The sequence below is a fragment of the Psittacula echo genome, assembly GCF_963264785.1.
Source record: "Psittacula echo genome assembly, chromosome: 5".
NCBI lineage: Eukaryota > Metazoa > Chordata > Aves > Psittaciformes > Psittacidae > Psittacula > Psittacula echo.
The window spans coordinates 87,275,355-87,294,026 of NC_137739.1; the positions used below are offsets into that span (position 1 = coordinate 87,275,355).

At 46.7% G+C, this 18,672-nt stretch overlaps 1 protein-coding gene across 1 annotated transcript in view; it reads right to left on the bottom strand.

The window, feature by feature from the left end:
- Positions 1 to 9,514: 9,514 nt before the first annotated feature.
- Positions 9,515 to 18,672, bottom strand: part of ABTB2 (ankyrin repeat and BTB domain containing 2) — a gene marked incomplete at both ends in the record, with an annotated part of 135,603 nt that continues 126,445 nt past the window's right edge. Inside the window, 9 exons of the mRNA XM_080618119.1 lie at positions 9,515 to 9,712; positions 10,987 to 11,100; positions 11,722 to 11,790; positions 13,617 to 13,707; positions 14,328 to 14,430; positions 14,536 to 14,641; positions 15,423 to 15,601; positions 16,320 to 16,546; positions 18,111 to 18,246. Of these exons, the coding sequence (XP_080474245.1) occupies positions 9,515 to 9,712; positions 10,987 to 11,100; positions 11,722 to 11,790; positions 13,617 to 13,707; positions 14,328 to 14,430; positions 14,536 to 14,641; positions 15,423 to 15,601; positions 16,320 to 16,546; positions 18,111 to 18,246 (1,223 nt within the window). The remainder of the gene's footprint in view (positions 9,713 to 10,986; positions 11,101 to 11,721; positions 11,791 to 13,616; positions 13,708 to 14,327; positions 14,431 to 14,535; positions 14,642 to 15,422; positions 15,602 to 16,319; positions 16,547 to 18,110; positions 18,247 to 18,672) is intronic.

An 18,672-nucleotide genomic window follows, 5' to 3' on the forward strand; every position in this document is an offset into this window, starting at 1 on the left:
TCTGTACTTACAAGTACTGTTCTCCTTTCAGCCTAAAGACTTTCTTTTTGGGGTGAAAGCTGAAGGGAAGGAAAAGCCTTAGAGGCATTTTTAAAGTGTTTGTATTATGGGAAGCACAGTGACACTGCCAAGGCACAGTCTATAAAGAGAGTGTGACTGCAGAGCTTGAATGTGTGACACACTGGGCTGTTACGAGGGTGCTTTAGCAGCTACAGAGATTCCATTCCAAGAGGGCAGACCCACCTATAAACTTTCCCGTATCTTAATGCTGGGTGTCTTCATTAAAAAAGAGTTTGGACAACAAAGGATGGAAATGTGTTAGGCTTCAGTGTGTGACTCCACCTTTTAGCATTGCAGCACATCTTGGTACCTGCAGCTGCTGGTTCAGTAGTGATGCTGCTCCTTTGTAACAGGAGGGAGTTTTTGCTGTGAACTACAACTGACTTTTTATTTGGGGCTGGCTATTCAGTGAGCACTGACTGTGGTGTCAGACTCATGATTTGATCTGTCCTCACAGGAGCTCAGGGTATACAATGAACACTTCTAGTTTGGGAGGCTGTCTAGTTCCTATTCACTGTGCTCCTCAAGCAGCTGTAATAAAGGCGATTCGTTTGCATTCACACTTGCTCACAAGGTCTCAGCTTTCCCATAGCTCAGTAATTTACATTTCGTCATTCTCAAGCAGGGAAAGCTGCTTTGGCCATTCTGTCTCCCTGCTATCTGCTCATCTAGAGCTGCTGCTTGGCTTTGGTGGAGTATTTTTGTTAAGGTTTCCAGGAAATCAGCACTGTTATACTGCTACCTGGTCTTGGTGATCTTCTCTTTGAGCTCAGGGAACTGCTGAGAAGAGAAGCCACTGAACTCTCCAGCTCTGCCACTCAGTGCCTCCTGCTTGGCAATAACTGAGAACCAGTGTGGAGCTGGGACTTTCTGTGGCTGCAGAACTGTAGGTGTAGGTCTGCTGGCTGTCAGACTTCAAAACCAGGGCAAACCTGTGACACAGAATGTCCCTGTCCCAAACCTGGATACCCTGGTGCACTGTCTTGATGTTCCAGGTTCATGCCCTAGAGGCTTGGGGCAGAAAGATTTACCTACAGCTGATACTCAGCTGCATTGTATTTACTTACAGATCTCACAGCTCCTTTTCCCAGCAGATCCTTGAGGAAACAATTTCTTCTTGGGTAAAGATTGTTTCTTCACTAGGAGGCTGTTTTGTGAAGCAACTGTATTAAGCACGGCCCTCACACAGCACAGCCTGTGTGTATCTTTGGTTAACAAGCCCCTGTGTGAGAGGTAGTAGCAATAGCACATCCCCCTCACTGGGCACAGCTGAGCCCTGAGAGGGGAGACCTGCAGCTGCAGCCCTTAAAGGCTTGATGAGGGGCCCCGTTATCCCCAGCTGTGTAAAAGAGCAGCACTGGCAGCCTGCCCTGAACCAGCTCTGACGAACTTGTGAAAGGAGCAAACAGGGAAGGCAAGAAGTGTGGAAGTGCTTTACAGCTGCTTAGGAAGTCCTCAGAAGGAGAGGTGAGTGGGAATTCTCTTTGGTTTTGCTGTTCTTGTTAAAAATAGGGAAGTGGCAGCCCTTTGGAGGTTGGTCTCTAACTCAGGGGCTTTGCAGCATCAAAAACGGATGGGTGCCTGTAGGACTCTGTTTTTCCAGTGTCTTGCTTAGCTCATTGCAGAAACCTCTCGAGTTGGTCACATTTGTCTGAGGGATGGTTACTGTAGTAAAAGGGGGGTTTTATGGATTGTCCTAAGTCAGTCATATCCTTGCTGCTTGAGGAAGGGACAACAAAGACGTGCTTGAACTACTGGTCAGGTAATGAACTGGTATCAAATGGTTACTCACTGAATATCATCGGCTTCACATGCTGTGCTTGGCAAAATTCAGCTGGTTTTTAGCAGGCTGCAAGTCAAAGCTTTAAACGCTTTTAGAGTCCTTTTAAAGCATGGTGAAACTGCACTAATAAAACATCGGTAATTATTTGGATTCTCTAACCTATGCAAGTTGCTGGGGTTGTTCACCCTGGTGCTTGTGTTTTACTTGCTCTAGGTCTTGCTGTCTAATAAGTGACAATATCAGAAGGCTGTTTTTATTACACATTGCTTCTTGTGCTAAGAAAATGCTGGTTGAACTTAAAGTGCAGAAGTGGTGCAAATTACAATGCATGGCTTAGAAGGGCTGCTAAACTCTACTTCTATCAATAGGTTTAAAGCTCAGGTGTAAGAGAAGGTTTATGATAGAACACACCCATGTGCTGTTAAGGCTCAGAAATGGCTTTGTGCTTTTTAAGGCCTAAGCTGTGGATATAAGCCCACTGGAAAGATCTGTGTAGCAGTGTATGAGCTCGACTGGCCCGTGCCAGAGCCGTGACCTGCACGTGCCTGTGATGAAGCTGTTCCTGTGTAAGCCTGAAGTCAGACCCAAGATCCTGGTTGTTCCAGGAAATACGGACTTGTGCTTGTAGGCACCAGTAGTGAAAGCTTTGATGTGTGACTTACTGGCACTGGCTTAAGGAATGTACATGGAAGTGTTCGCGATGACAGGCCGAGTGGGAGCAGATCTGTGGAAGTCCTACAGTCCAGCAGGACTTGTTGTAACTTGTCTGTAAGCAAAGGTGGAAGGTAGGAGCAGGATACAACTGGGTTCTTTAAGCAGATTAGAATGTTGCTATTCAGCTGAGATCTTCCCACTACTTTCCATAGGCTGTAGTTATTCTTGCTCTGTTGTCTGTGAGCTGGTTGTGCTCAAGGTGTTGTAAAGGACTTGCAGGATTCGGGCTGTGCAAGTGGGAGTTGTTTTTAAGGAGAACTTCTCTATTTCTGCAGGAAACGTGTGTCTGCAGTTCTTTTTCAGGTTTTCCATGTATGTTTTATGATTCCTGGCAGTTTTTTGGATTCATCTGCCTGTGTCTTACTGCTCTTTGAACAGCAAAGTGGAAAAAAGCCCTCAGATACTAAAAGAAGTGAGAGATGTGCATTCTTATTTTGATATTTTTAACAAGTCTGGTCAAGCCACATTTTCCTCTGTCTGTGCTTCCCATCAGTCAGGCTGGGTTAAAATTCCACCTAGAGGAAGGGCTGGTTGAAGACAGTCCAACCACAAAGTGAGTGTGTGTGTCTTTCTGTGCACTAAAAATGCCATCAACACCTTGCTGAGAAGAGGGTGAGTTTTGTAGCTCTGGCTTTTGGGATTAGATTGGTTGGGTTGGGTTTAAGTGTGTTTCTCTCTGATTAGAGCAGGTTTCTGGTCTTCCTGTGCCTGGATCCCCTGCAGATGGGACTGTAAATGCTTGAAGGAGCCTGGTGTAGTAATTGAAGTGCATTTAACCAGAGGCAAAACCAGTTCAGCTGTGCCTCCTCCTCAGCTGGGAGGACAGGGCTTTGCACACCCCAGTAACCACCTACGTTAGGGTCTTAGGCCTAGGCGTTTTAAACCTGCAGGATCAGTTGGTGTCCTTTTCCAGTGCTGGAATCACTGCTGTGTCCCGTTGCTCCTGGTTTGTCCTCTCCTGTGCCTGCAGTGATGGAGCACTGTGGCTAATTGAAGGAACACAGGAAAGCTGGATCTAGCTGAGCTTTCCCTGCAGGTGCTGGGTAGATGTGACCTGGTTGTCAGTAGAATCATCCTGCTTGCTTGGAGACCCGTGAGCTATTTTGACAGCTGGAGTGAGCTGACCTCTGATGTATCAGGGAGGAAGTAAACCCAGTGGAGCTGAGGATCTGCCCTGGCTGCACTTCCAGGAGGGGCTTTGCCTCCCACAGCTGCATGAGGGAGCAGTGAGCTGTCTGGAAAGCCAGGGTTGGTGGACTGGATAAGGGCAAGGCATGGAAGGGGCAGGAGGATGTTCTGCCTTTTCCATTTGCCCATCTTGATATTCCCTTGGGAGGTTTTTATGCTTCCACAGCTGGATTTTTGTTTATGTCACTGCTACTTCTCTATGCAGTCTCTGAATCACGAGCCTGGCTCTTGGTAAGGGCCCTGAAACTGCACACATCTCATGGCATGTGTTTTATCAGGAATGCCTTGTGTTAGGCAGGGGCGTGAAGGCTGAGGATGAGGAGGGGTAGGGAGCAGGGACACAGGTTGCTGCCACCTCCTGCTTGAGTGAAAGGTGGAGAGGTGAGTGTTGGGTGACATCCTGTGCTCAGTCAGCAGTAGGGAACTGCCTGCCTGGTGTGTGGACATGAAGCAATGAGCTTCCACAGTGCAGCCGAGCTGCTGCGAGTGGCCTGCTTGTGCTCCAGTTGTGGACAGTAGGAATAGGGACAGCATGGAAACACCTCCAGCCCTGGAGCAAGCTGCCTTCCCTGCTGTGCTCTGATTTTTCATCCTATCACAAACTCCTTCTTTCCTCTCTCTTTTCCTTAAGCAAACAGAGCTGAGTGCAATATTCTCTTTGCTGGGGATGAATGGATCCCTTGTACTCAAAACCTGCCTTTTGTGGGGGCAAATCTAGCGCTGAGTCCCCTTCACCACAGACCATGGTGACAGCAGCTTGCTGCCCTGTTCCTCCGGGCAAAGAGGAGAGCAGCAGCTCCCTCTGGAGTCCCCTTGTCTGTCTCTGCTGTGGCAGGTGCAGGAAGCCACCACGTCTGGTGGCTTGGGCAGCAGTTGGCGAGGGCACAGGGCCAGTCGGTAGCGGTGCAGCATCAGCCGGTGCTTGCCTGCTGTGTTAGAGAGCAAAGAGGTTTTAGTTGAGGCTGAAAGGCACGGAGCGTGTTCAGGCAGATGTGTGAGCTCCGTGTATTTCCTTCTGCTCCCTGAAATGTGTGATTGCAGCCAGCAAAGGTTTGTGCTTCCCCAAAGCTGGGCAGACTCTGCTGTGTTACTGTTGAGAGCTACAAGGGCAGCACTTGTATAAAAATAGAATCATGGAATGGTTTGGGTTGGAAGGGACCTTAAAGCTCATCCAGTTCCAACCCCTGCCATGACAGGGACACCTTCCACTGGAGCAGCTTGCTCCAAGCCCCTGTGTCCAACCTGGCCTTGAGCACTGCCAGGGATGGGGCAGCCACAGCTTCTCTGGGCACCCTGTGCCAGCGCCTCAGCACCCTCACAGGGAAGAGCTTCTGCCTAAGAGCTCATCTCAATCTCTCCTCTGGCAGGTTAAAGCCATTCCCCTTGTTCTGTCCCTACAGGCCCTTGTCCAAAGCCCCTCTCCAGGTTTCTTGTTGGCTCCTTTAGGGTTACAGAAGACTGTTACAAGGGTCTCCCCAGAGCCTTCTCTTTTCCAGGCAGTACACAACAAGCTTCATGGGAAATTTTAATTTCATCTCCTTGTTGGAGTAAATGTGCTCCAAAGGGAATTGTAGGTGTTTGCATTCCATGATTCTCAGTGTTTTTACTGGTGTTTTTACTGGTGGTTTTCCAGGCATGCTGGGGCAGTGGCACAGTGCAGGGGGCAGAATCCACCCCTCGTGTCGGTGCCAGCAGGCTTTTTGTGACTGGTGTAAATCAAATGCTGAGAGATGCTTGTGATGGCAAGTTGTTATAGACCTGGTGTTCAAATTAGGCTACACCAAAGGGGCTGTGTTGTTCCCTTTGGATGTGTGGTTGGATATTCAAGGAAAGAAACCATTATGAAGAGATTTTCAGCAGCTCAGCACAGGTTCTGGCTCTATTAGTGGTTTCCTCTGAAATGTATTTAGCATCCATTGGTGAATGAGAAACTTAACATGAGCCGGCTTCAGCATGCGCTTGCAGCCCAGAAAGCCAACTGTATCCTGGGCTGCATCAAGAGGAGCATGACCAGCAGGTCGAAGGAGGTGATCCTGCCCCTCTGCTCTGCTCTCGTGAGACCTCACTTGGAGCATTGTGTGCAGTTCTGGTGTCCTCAACATAAACAGGACATGGAACTGTTGGAACAAGTCCAGAGGAGGCCACGAGGATGATCAGGGACTGGAGCACCTCCCGTATGGAGACAGGCTGAGAAAGTTGGGGCTGTTCAGCCTGGAGAAGAGAAGCTGCGTGGAGACCTCAGAGCAGCTTCCAGTATCTGAAGGGGGCCTACAAGGATGCTGGTGATGGACTCTTCATCAGGGACTGTAGTGACAGGACAAGGGGTAAGGGGTTCAAACTGAAACAGGGGAAGTTTAGATTGGATATAAGGAAGAAATTCTTTACTGAGAGGGTGGTAAGGCACTGGAATGGGTTGCCCGGGGAGGTTGTGAATGTTCCATCCCTGGCAGTGTTCAAGGCCAGGTTGGATGAGGCCTTGGGTGCCATGGTTTAGTGTGAGGTGTCCCTGCCCATGGCAGGGGGGTTGGAACTGGATGATCTTAAGGTCCTTTCCAACCCGAACTATTCTATGATTCTATCCTAGAAAGCATTTAAGCCCTGTTGGGGCAGCACCAAACTCCAAGTCACAGCTCAGCCATACCCTCAGCTCCATGGGGATCTCCAAGGTCTAGGGGGCAAATTTAGGGGAGGAAAAGGGAGTTCTGGGTCACATTCTAGCCGTGGGTCACATTCTTGCTCTTAAACCTTTATACTTCTTGCCTCATATATAAATAAACACCCTTGTGCCTGCGCTGCTGCGTGCCTGACTGTGGCTGTTGGAGTGTTCTTCAATGCTCTTTGCTCTGATGGGAGTCCTGCTCCTGTCACCGTGAAGCACCAGAAACATGCACCACCCGGAGCTGGTTTAGCCTTTGGGGTTCTGAGGTGACCTGGGAGGAAGTGGGACTTGATTTTACCCATTTCACTGGGGAGGGAGTCGAAGGTGTTTAACTCCCACTGCTCAAACACTGCTGGGTTAGCAGCTGCTTTAATCCTCGTTGTCTCTTCTGCTGTAGAGAAGAATCTTAGAATTAGGATTTCAACACTGCCATAGAATCTTAGAACCACAGAATGGTTTGGGTTGGAAAGGACCTTAAGCTCATCCAGTTTCATTCCTCCACCATGGGCAGGGACGCCTCACACTAGACTCTGTCGCCCAAGGCTCTGTCGAACCTGGCCTTGAACACTTCCAGGGATGGAGCATTTTCATTTCTTTGAGCACCCTCACAGTAAAGAACTTGTTCCTCATCTCCAATCTAAACTTCCCCTGTTTCAGTCTGAACCCATCACCCCTTGTCCTATCGCTGCAGTCCCTGATGAAGAGTCCCTCCCCAGCGTCCTTGTAACCCACTTCAGACACTGGAAGCTGCTCTGATGTCACCATGCAGCCATCTGCTGCTTTTTCATGGAAAACAGGTAAACTTCAGCCAGGGAAAATGCAAGTTAAACTAACGGTAAACTTGGTTATAAACTTGAGAATATGTTTGAGCCTGGGAAGGAGAAATTCCTCTTTATCCCTCATTTTAAAGCATAGGATGATGCATATATATATATACCAAAACAAATTTAAGATGCTAAAGCTGCAGCAGCCTTTGCCACAGAAGTGGCTTTAAATGTGGATTGTCTGCTTGTCAGAAGAGCAGAATAAATGACAGAAGCTGTGTATTTTAAAATTACATTGTTATTAAATTCCTGGTACATTTACATAAATGACAACAATAATGTACAATTAACAAAGCATCGTCATATTACAGCAACCAAAGAGGACCTACAGCTTTGTACAGAGATCGCCGGAGCAGCTACTTGAAAACACTTTCCAAGATAAAGCCTTTTGTGGTAGTTTGCAGTGCTGGTTTTGAAACCCCTCTATGGCTTCCTGGTAATAAATAGGGTTATTGCAGCTGGTGATCTTCAGGAGTGGATGTGCACCTAAAGCTCAAACTGGAGCGTGCCCTGACCAACTCGTGTTGGTTTAACTGAGCCTGGACTAACAGCTTTTACCCGTGCATGCAGTTTGCATCTCGTGTAAATCCTTGAGGAGTTGAGGGTACATCAGGTTTCGATGGATGTGTTGGGAGATGCTGTTGTTTGTTTTCCTTCCCTTCACCTATCTACCTAAAGCCATGTCTGTGTTGTGCTTTGGAACCTGGGCCCAGCTGAGCCACCTCCTTCCAGTGTGTTTAGTTATTAATGGTTGGATTTTAAGCAGCAGTAGTTCTCTACTGCCCACTTGGCTTCCTCTTCTCCCTCACCCACCTAAACCAAATGATGAGCAAATGCTTTTGGGGGGTGCTCGCAAAAATCAGTGGGAATATCTGAAGCTCTTTCCTTAAAGCTACTGGTAAGAGCAAGGTGTGGGTTTATACAACTGCCTCCTGTGGTGGGGATTACTTAAAGCATGCTCAAAGACATTGCTGCAGGCTAAGAACTATAGATTGAGCCATCTCCTTCTAGTTCTCCAAAGGCAGCTAGAACTGTGAGTAATCCTGGACCAGAAACATCTGTCTGCTGGAAACAAAGGGACGATGGATTCTTGGGCATCTGAGTTGAGACATCTTAAGTGCTGCTGCCTCAATGTAACTGAGCCCACCTCTAGGAACCAGCCAGGTATTTGCCATGCTCCCAAGTAGCGTATCTGTGGAAAGAACATCATTCCATGATGAAATGGAATGGCTGTGGAAGCAGAGGCTGGAGGTCAGGGCTTCTAATCCCATATAGCCCTAGAGAGAGAACAAACCATTACATTAGTTGTTCCTCTGGGTCCCAGGGAGACTTTTATTGCTATTTATGCTATTGGGTAGCTTTTCAGCATAGCACTAGCTCCTGCTACACCTGAGTCTTTTAGAAAGCATCTCTTACTGTGTCAGCTCTCACAGATAATGCTCAGAAACAGGTTTCTAAGGTAGAAGTGACTGGGGCTATCAAACCCTGATAGTGAAGGGGTAGAGTGTCTCATCTTCCCTCGTTGAGATGGATCCATATTTACAACTAGCACAGTGAAACTATGTTATAAAAATACAACACCCCCTCCCTCCCAATTCTCCCCTCCCTGCCCCAGCTCAGTTCTTCATCCTGGATTTAAACAGTGAGTAATTTCAGAGTTAGTATTAGTTTCTACTCAGCTTTGAACATCTACAAGATATCTCTCTCAAGGTGCAAACAGGTTGGGGGAAAACTTACTTCAGAGCCTCTTGATGTGTATAGATGCTGGTGTTTATTACTACAGTGAAGTAGTTGGTGTGTGCCATCTGGGTTCAGATGGATCACTGGCTGAATGGGCAGTGGTCTGTAGGGTTATAAAACTCCTAGGCAGCCTTTGTACAGGTAAAACATCTATGTGTATGAACTAGGTGGCCATTACGGTGTGTAGACAGACAAGACTACCTACTAGGTGTTGGGTCTAGGTCAGTTGCCTCCCTGCTCTACAGCCCTGCATTTGTGCTTGTGTAAATGGCAGCGTTGATCTTCCCTTCGGTTCAGGTTCTTCACTTGCAGCCTCAGTTCCTGTTTGTGCTGTGACAGTGTTTCTGTGACAGTAGTAGCACAGAGAAGCCAACTCCCCCCTGGTCAGCGGGACGAGGCTCAGCCCCTTGGGTGCCTGGGGGGTGTCTGTTGTAGGGGACTTTCAGCAAGATCCAGAAGGCAAACAGGAAAGCCCCAGCTCTGCCTGACAGCACCTCCCCGTGCACACTGAACCAGTGCTCCTGCCACTGCCTTGCTCCTGCTCCTTCACACCCTGGAGGTGACGTACACGGAGTGGAGGCGGGCGGCCAGGGCTGTCTGCAAGTCCCGCAGAGGGTCCAGGCCTTGCACTTTGCTGTTCCTGCTGTAGATCAGCTGCTTGAATGAGTCCTGCTCCAGCAGAGAGCTCATGTGTTTGAGGAAGAAGCCTTCACAAAAAGAGGCAAGTTCAGGTGCATTGTGAATCTGCAGAGGAGAGAAGATGAGCTAAGTCTTTCCTGCATGGCACAGACCCAAAAGACATGCCTGAGCTTCTTATTTTTAGTGCTTTTCCCTTTGATAATTTCTAAGACAGAAAAAGGATGGCAAAACCAGTGGAAAAATGCTTTGAGGGTAGGACCCTTGATGGCTGATCATTTCCTCTGGTGCTTTTTGCAGGCACAGGTGTGTGCAGGGCGGCATTGAAGCAGCTTTAATTCCTTCCCTGATGGCCTGCACTCCAGCCTTTTCCTCTTAAAGGAGCAGGGAGCAGCTGCTGATGAAGTGGCCAAGGTACCTGTTTAGCTGTGAGAGCTGGGAGTTCCTGTGCTGCAACACGAAACACTGCACTGCCAGATGGCACACACAGCTCAGGGCAATCGGAACACGGTTCATAGGGTAGGAGCTGAACTCCTGGAGGAAGGAGCTGAATGTAGAGGAATAGGGATGTTACACTTCTAAACCATTTTGTGGCTCTGATCTGGCTCCCTCTGCTTCAGAACCAGCGGGGACAGCTTCAGTAATAAATGAACTCTGTGCAAATAGTAATTTAAGGAAAAGCACTGAAGGCTGGTAGGGAATGCTCCCTTCCCCCTCTACCACTACATACTGTTAAATTGTAGGGCCTGAAAGAAACCAGCCTGAGTTCTATTGGAAGAGTGGTCCAGTGTGAGCATCAGGAATTGAAAAGGATCCCTGTGACACAAAGGGGACTCAAAGTAACCCAGCACATCATCAGCAGCCCTTTGTGCGTGTCTCTAAGGGATCTGCCCCTGCAAACTTTGAGGAATGGCATAGTGTTTTCTCTCTGATTTTGTTGATAACATGGGTTATTTGCTATAGAGGTGAATGCCTGTGTCACACAATGGTTCATGCTTGTTTTGCAGCTGTAAAGAATACATTTTAGCAGTCAGAGTGCTAGGAAAGGGTTTACTTAGTTGCTGTAGGATGGATGATCCATTGCCCCTGCTGCTGGGAGGATTTGAATCCCTTGGGCTTTGCTGCCGTTGCTGTATCAGCCTGCTAAGACATGTCTCCCCTGCTCTGCAGGGATCCGCATCCATTTCATGTGTGATTGCTTTAGTCAGGGAACACACTGGGGCCGTGCAGCACGGCTTTAACACATCTCACTTGTGGCTGGGGCAGTCACCAGCAGAGCAGTGCCCACTCTGGGCCTATTGTATTTGGTTTCTAAAACAAGACTGCAGAAAGCCTGCCCGCTGCTGCAGTGTGATTCCCACACGAGACAGTTGGGCACGTACCTTTGCATATTTATAGATGTTAACACAGTTCTCCATGCTGATCGTCTGGGCACAGAGGATTTCACAGTGTCTCTGGAGGCCGTCCAGTTGAAACAGGCTGGCAGCCGACAACAGCTATCAGGACAAGAGAGAGGCTATTTGAGCTCATGAGCCTTGAGAGGCTTAGGGAGGCAAACAGACAGGTTTGATGATTTCCTCTCTGAATGATCTCCTCCTCCCTGTTTTAATGGCCAAGTCCTCACGAAAGAGCAGAAAGGCCACTCTGTGCCTAGCTAAAGCGGCAGATATCCCCCTCCTAGCAAAGGCTTGCTGCTTCTGCAGGAAGCATATTTGTGTTACGCTGTCACCATGACATAGGAGCTGTGGACAGCTCAAAGCCCCCTTTCCTCTCTGAAAAAAGTAGTTGTGTGTAGTCTTTAGCTTCAAGCTTGAATTTCATCAGATTACTTGTGACTGAGCAGCATTGTAAAAGGGCCAATTTGTAACTCAGGGTACCAAAAGCTCTGTAGCAATTTCCCTCCCTGCTGCTGTGCCCTCCCCAGCATCTGACTGACATAATAAACCATAATTGGTAGTTGTTACTTCCCAGCAATGATATTTTGAAACTTTAAGCTCATTTCAAAGTGTTAAATACACTCCTAGATTGGAAGCTTGCTGTTAGCTCCTGGATTTTGCCTTTCAAGCTCTGTTTATGGCCCAGTGCACTTGGCAGGACTTAGAAGGGAAAACTCTCACCTCTAAGATATCAGTGGTGGGAATTTCCATGGATTCTGTTCCTCCATAGTATAAATACTGCATCAGCATCTGAAATGGGAAGAGGGCCAGGATGAAGCTGTTACCACGGAAGGTGCAAGGGGCTGTGAGTGGCTGCACTCCCCTTTCTGAGCAGGCAGGAGCGGTGGGGTGTGCTGGCTCTCACTTCTGCTGCTGGGCTTTTCTTTCTAATGTTGCAAATCTGCTGCTTTCCAATGCTCTTTTCTTCCTCAGGCTCTGAAAAGAGCCCTGGTGAGGGTTTGAGGCTGAGGGTGACAGCGTGTCTCTGGGCAACACGGATGTCCTTGTAAAACTGCGTCTTGGATCCGGTCTGGTTAAGCCTTGCAGGCAGGTCACACGCGGAGCTGCCAGCTAGAGATCCAGCACTGCAACTGCCACTGCCACACCATGAGCATGTGTGTCCCAGAGACCTCCCAGCCGCTTGCCTCCCCTGCTGTGCTTCTAATCAGCTTCCAGCCCCCTGTCAGGGCCAGAGGAAAAGGCCTAATTGTTTGCAGGGAGAGCAAGCGGCAGCTTCTGCTCTTTGATCTATATGAGCACACCCCCAGTGAAACGATACTGTCCTATCTAGGGAATGATTAGGTTTGGTGTTGGAAAGAGAAGGCATTCCAGTGACCTGGGTGCTGTGTAAGCAGGTGTGGGGACTGTGCTGCACCATTTCTAACAGTGGTGGGAACAGAACTAAGCTGCTATTTTTATAATTGCCTTATTTGTATAATAGAATTACAGGGAGCAAAGCTGCTTTCCAGCAGAGCTCTAAGCAGAACTTAGATCTCTGGTGGCTCAGCATCCTCTGTGCACCATAATTGAAATTGCTGTAGAATGCCATCAGCTTGTCTGATTTTCACTGTCAAATTGTTTAATTCTGTGAAGTCTTTCTCTGCTTTAATTCTCTGTGGTCCTTTGCCCTCTCCAGTGAAGCAGAAGTTCATCTTTAGAGACTTTTTGATATCAAAATGTTGTTTAAGGAGGTTTGTTTCAATACCCTCAGTTATGTTCTCTTGTTTTCCGTCATGACCTGAGCAGCAAAATTTGGATGTCCCCTCTGCAGCACGAAACTTGTATAGCCAAGATTAGGCAGAACAGGGATGTTTTTAGGGTCAACCGCATTCCCCCTGCGTGAGATGACAGTGCTGCTGACCAACAGCTTTGCTGTTTTGTTTGCTTATGAAAAGAGAAGAAGAAAAAGCCTCAGCCCTGAAGTGAAACAGTTACAGAACCTGTTCTGCACCTCAGATCTCCCTGTTCTGTACCTTTCTTCCAAACCTGAAATGCAGATGTGGGAGGCTGGAACAGCTTCACTGTCGCCTTTCATGGACTTGTTTTTTGCCTTGGGTGTGTGTTCAGTAACCTGTTTTCTCTCCAGCATGAATAAACCTCCCTTAGGTCCATTAGATATGGAAATGTCATAAAAGCAAAGTGCCAGTCTCATTTCTGAGCCTTTCTTGAAAGGGACAACACTGATTTCTGATCATCTGATTTGAGCTAATACAAAGCCTGGCAGCTCACTGTAAGTTTACTTTTTGCTTAGCACAGCATGAAAATGGTGCTGCAAGGAGTATGGAAATGGTGTCTTACAAGTGTAAAACTACCTTCAGCAGCAGACTAGTTTCTCCTGCTTTAGGGAGGAGTCAGCTGCCTAGTAAGAGAATAAGAATATAGGCTGGAGGCTTCTGTTTTAAGGTTGGTTCTACCTGAAGAGTTTTGACAAAGATCAGAATACTCCTGAAATACTGGTGTGTTGAAGTGAACTCCACCTCTACTCATAAATTACCCCTGATATTAAGCTCTGGCTTAATCTTGGCTTCCAAGTATGGGAGAAGATGAAAAGAATAAAGAAAAGGTAAGATACATACCTTGAAAATGTTGTATTTCATATCGCTGATTTCGACAGTCTTGCTGCCATGGCTGTCGTGTTCTGTTTTATTGGTCATGAGCGTCTTAAACCTGAGAATGGTTTTAATATGTTTCTATATTAGCACATCACATATTCATTACCTATTGACAAACAGCCTAAGCAAGGGGAAAATAAAGCTCCTTCCTTCCTCTTTGCAAGTTGACAATTAAAACCTTTCAATTAAATGACAGTTTAGAACTTCAGAGACAACTTAACCTGTAAATTTCTTGGGCCTGATCCAGTCCCACCCTGTAGTAGTTGCAAACCACTGTTACTATGCCAGTAACACAGAAACTGATCGCTGCAAGCTGGAGCAAGTGTAGCTTTAGCTAGCAAACTCTGAGAGGGGGCATGGAAAGGCAGCGAATGGCTGGACATGTACACTCCAACTCCTATAAGAGTTATTAGGGATAATTGCTGGTTAGTTTATGTCAGTAGAGCTCTGGGAATCTCTAACACTTATTAAGAGTGGCTTAGAAACTCATCTTTACTTTCCTGCTATTCTTAACAGTAGCAAAGATGATGTGGCTGGTCCTGCAGACCTGAGTTATGGTCTGTTGTCAGTATCCTTTACAGCTGCCTTACTGCAATGAGGAATGAGAGCTGGAAACACAGATGAGCCTAAAGGGTCAAACTTTCTTCTAACACTTAGCTGTGAAAATCAACTCACCTGTTGGATGCAGTAACCAGCAGGACTTTGTGTGCATAAAACAGCTTTCCTTCTACTAAAAAAGTTACATCAGACATTTCCTTATTGTTTAGGAAGTGAGGATCTGTTGGGGTAAAGGGAAAAAATAAAGAGGGTGAATATTCTTTGAAACTGTGGATATTAAAAGCCAAAAATCACAAAAACTTTACTGTTGAGGCGAGCCTCTTACCCAGCCGAGCTGGCAGCGTCTTCCGGATCTCGGGAATGCTGGGTATTGGACTGCTGCCATAACAGTGGGTGAAGATGGATGCAAGCTGCTGATTGATGGAATCATTCTGTAAGAAGGATGGAACAGGAATCATCAGTTGGCACTTTGCGTGGAGCGGGTTTCAAACATGCTGTAACAGCTCAGTTGAGGCTCATAGCAACTGCACTCTGCAAGAACAATGTCCCAACGGAGGAACTGGCCAGTTATATCTTGCTTTTCATTTCAAGGGCAGTACAGTGTACACTGTAGTGAGCGGCTATGGAGGTACCTCGAGCTGTATGTACTCCTCAGTCTCCCCTGTCTGTGCATTACAACTGTATCCCCTCTACAGTTGGAGGGCAGGCATCCTAACTCAGAGGGCAGCAGCCTCTCGGAGGAGAACATGGTAGAGACTGAGTGAAGTTACATGCAAAATGGGACACCTGAAATAGGGAACAGGTTTGTTCTAGGCATGCATGAAGGGCAAGGAATAAACAGTCACAGGCAACATTTAAATAAAAGAAAAAAGTAGATGGGAGATGTCACTGAACAAAAGCATTGTTCAGAAAACTCCTATAAGATACTACTTGGAGAACCTGAATTTCCCAGTGCCATATTGGTCACTCTTCCTGTTATGTTCACAGGGTTTCAAAAGCCAGTTGCTGTACTGGACTTTAACAGAATAACTTCTGCTTCTGTCGAAATTAATGTCTTTACTGTGATGGCTGCATATGAATTTAGATAAATACTATCAGGATCATTCTCATACTCTAATTCATTAGGGACTTTGCATGGGCATTCACTCATCGTTGTGGGCTGCCTTGTACAACAGCAAAATCCAAACGCTTTGTTACAAAACTAATAATTACCTTGCTGGTTTTGAGGATATCAAACATGAGCTGCAGCCCTTCATTAACCAGCTCTTCGTTGTAGTCCTCTTCTTTAATGGTGACAAATTCCCGGAGGAGGGTCTGTACGACTGAGTAACGGGACTGGTAGAAGGTTGTCCGTAGCGACTCGATCCACACGTGGAGTTTCCATGGGACTCCTGTAGCCACAGCAAGAAGGACAGTGAAAGATGATGATTTGCTGAAGTACCTGTGAGTAGACTGTCCTGCTGCTATTACTACTGCTTTGTAGCACTGAAGTAGATTTGTACCTACATCCTAACAAGAGATACATTTCTTTGTCTTACGTTATGAAAGATAACTGAACTGAGTCATTAACAGTGACTTACCTAGGAAAGGATGGTGCCAGGACCAGAGACCCCCTATTGTGTATTTAGCTTCATGATTAGTCACAACTACAAAACAAATTTGAACTGAACTTGTAAGAATTCCTAACCCTCCACAACCATGGTGGTTAACCTCCTGGTTACCTGTAACAATCTACACACACAAGCATCAAAGCTTCTCTTTCCTACCTTTAGATCAAATCTGCTCTTTCACATTCAACCATTTAATCTGTCATGTTACCTCTGATTTTGAGACCAGCCTCTTTGAGCAGTGAATTTTAGGTGTCAGAGTATCTGACAAAGAGACATGCCCCTTGCTTTTGAAACTTGGGAACAGAGGATCCAGCCAAAAATAAGGGATGCCCTCAATCAGCAGGTATTTGAAAAGAACTTGTGAGGAGCCTTGAACACTTACGTTAAACAGCAGGTTCCTATAAGCTTGGGATAGTTGTGTAGTTGGGTTACAGAATCTTGTCCAAATGAAAGCTTTTTACACCTTAAATGAGCACAGTGCTTAAAACAAACCCCTTACCAAGTGCCCTGAGTTCCATGGTGATGTCGACGTAGCCGTGCTCAGCACTGTAATACATGGCCTCCTGCAGAGCCTTCATTCTTGTTTTACACAGCCTGACTTGCCCCTCGCTGGAGCTGCCCTGGCTAGAGGTGTCACTCTCCACTCCCTCAGCTAAAATCTCCTCCAGGGAGAGGACATCACCCTTCAGTTGCTGGGGCTGGGTCAGGAGCTTGCGCAGAACATTCCTGAGGAGGAAGAACCACTTAGTAATAAATGAAATATCAACAATTCAGGCAGGACTGGGGTGATCTGGGTTTAGGGGGTCTGGCTTAGTAGTAATTTCCTTCTCAAAGACATATTTCGAGCTGGCAATATGGAACAACATTTAAACTATTTCTCCTTATCTATCCTGCATGCTGGAAATGGATGCCTTGGTAGCAAAGGCATGGAATACACTCCTGTACTTCAGTGGTACCAGAGCCTATTTCAGAGTGTTAGGGCAAAGTGGGCTTTATTGCAGTCTATACTATGGCATAGAAGCACAGTTCCTTCTGCCAGGCCTGAGTGTGGTAACAGCTTAAGCTCTGAAGTAAGACTTAGTGGTGTCTGTTAGAACTCCTTCTGTTTTCCCAAATGACCATCTTCAACCACTGTTAGGTTGTTTTAGTCAGACCCACTTCCTGGACATGCAGGACTATCTTTTGTTATGGTTTCTATTTACTGATACACACAGTGGGGTTCTAACAGACACCAATAAATCTTACTTCAGAGCATAAGCTTTTTGGCCTTGAGTTTCATGGTTTACATGGTTAGATGTTACAGAAGATTGTGGGAGGGGAAGAGAACTGGGAACAGAACAGTGTTTGTGTATTTCTACACTGTAAATAACTGCATTAGGCCATTCCAGATTTACAGAGTTTGGGCCTCATTTGGGCTTGGGCCATTTTCCCTGGTGTATCCAGATGTGCAGCATACCTGGAGGGGCAGCTTTGGCACCACTGTAAAACGCAACTGTTCAAGCAAGGTAGCTGCCACTTACCATGCTAAGTTAGCTGGGAGACCCTGTGGGTATCTCTCAGCCCGTATACATGGGCAGTTTCAGGCTGTTTGAATTGGCTTCTTACACAAACATTGTTGTTCTGGGAACAGGATTTCTGGATGACTTTGTAAGTAATGTCTTATTTCTAAATAACTACCCTGAAAATCGGGTTGGAAAGCCCAGGCTGGCTCTTCAGCATTTTAATGACTGATCTGGTCAGCCATCCAAAACCCAGAGATACAGTCAACTAAATTCTGCTGCAGGTTGTTTTTACCACCTTAATGTGATTAGATTCTGTCTCAGAACATGAACCACAACCTCATAACCTACCCAGAGGTGGATCTTAGTCAGCTCTTGTATGGCTTAGCACCACCTCCTACTCTCTGTGCTGCAGCGCTAGACCAGCAAGTGAGAGAGTAAGAAAAAGCAAAGAAAGATCTTTCTGTTGTATTTTGTGCTTTAGACTAAAATATAATCCCTTTCTTTTATCACTTACAGTTGCTGAATAATGAAAGTCTTACATCATTTTTTCCTCCAAAGGGTGTAACAGTAACTACCAGTTTAAAGAATCTTTTGGTTCCCCAAAATGCTCAAAAGGCCTGAGAAACTGTGCTGCACTAAAGAATGGCTGCTGTCAGGAAAGTCTTAACACAGTCTTCTGAGCTGCCCACCCAGGGATTTGGGTAGATGTAATATAAAGTCACACAGGAATGCCTACAGTGATAGCCTCAGGAAAACAAAACCTATTCTGAACATGGAGAGAGCTTTACCTGTGCCCGTGTGCAGCTGAGTGACTGAAGCAGTTCATATCTTCATGCAGTGATGATGACATACCATTGACCTCTAGCATGCTCAGGAGGGGATCAGCTCCCCTACTTAGCAACAAGCTGACCAGCTCGTAGTTCCCTAGGAAAAATTGATAGAAACATAATGATTGCACATCTGTTACACCTCTCTGAAGCATATCACATAGGACTGGTAACAGACACTGTACCAGCAACTCCTGTGCTACCAGCTGAGGCTTTCAGAGCGTCCTGCAAGCATGGATTAGGCCTCATAATACCTCAGAGAGAGAAACTGAGTCACAAAGCACTTAAATTACTTAAGAAGGCACAACTATAGGCGAAATGAAAAGGGAAATAAACTGGTCTGGTGCTTTCAGTGCACACCAGCAGAGTTGTATGCAACCAGTTCAGCTAGATCAGAGTCTCAGCTGTTTGGCTGGTGGATGAGGTTGAGAGAAGGCCAGAAGGGAGCTCTTCTTTGCTGCACTCACTGGCCACAGCTTCATAAAACCGCCCTGCAGCCAAGTATATTGGTTCAGGCCAGGTT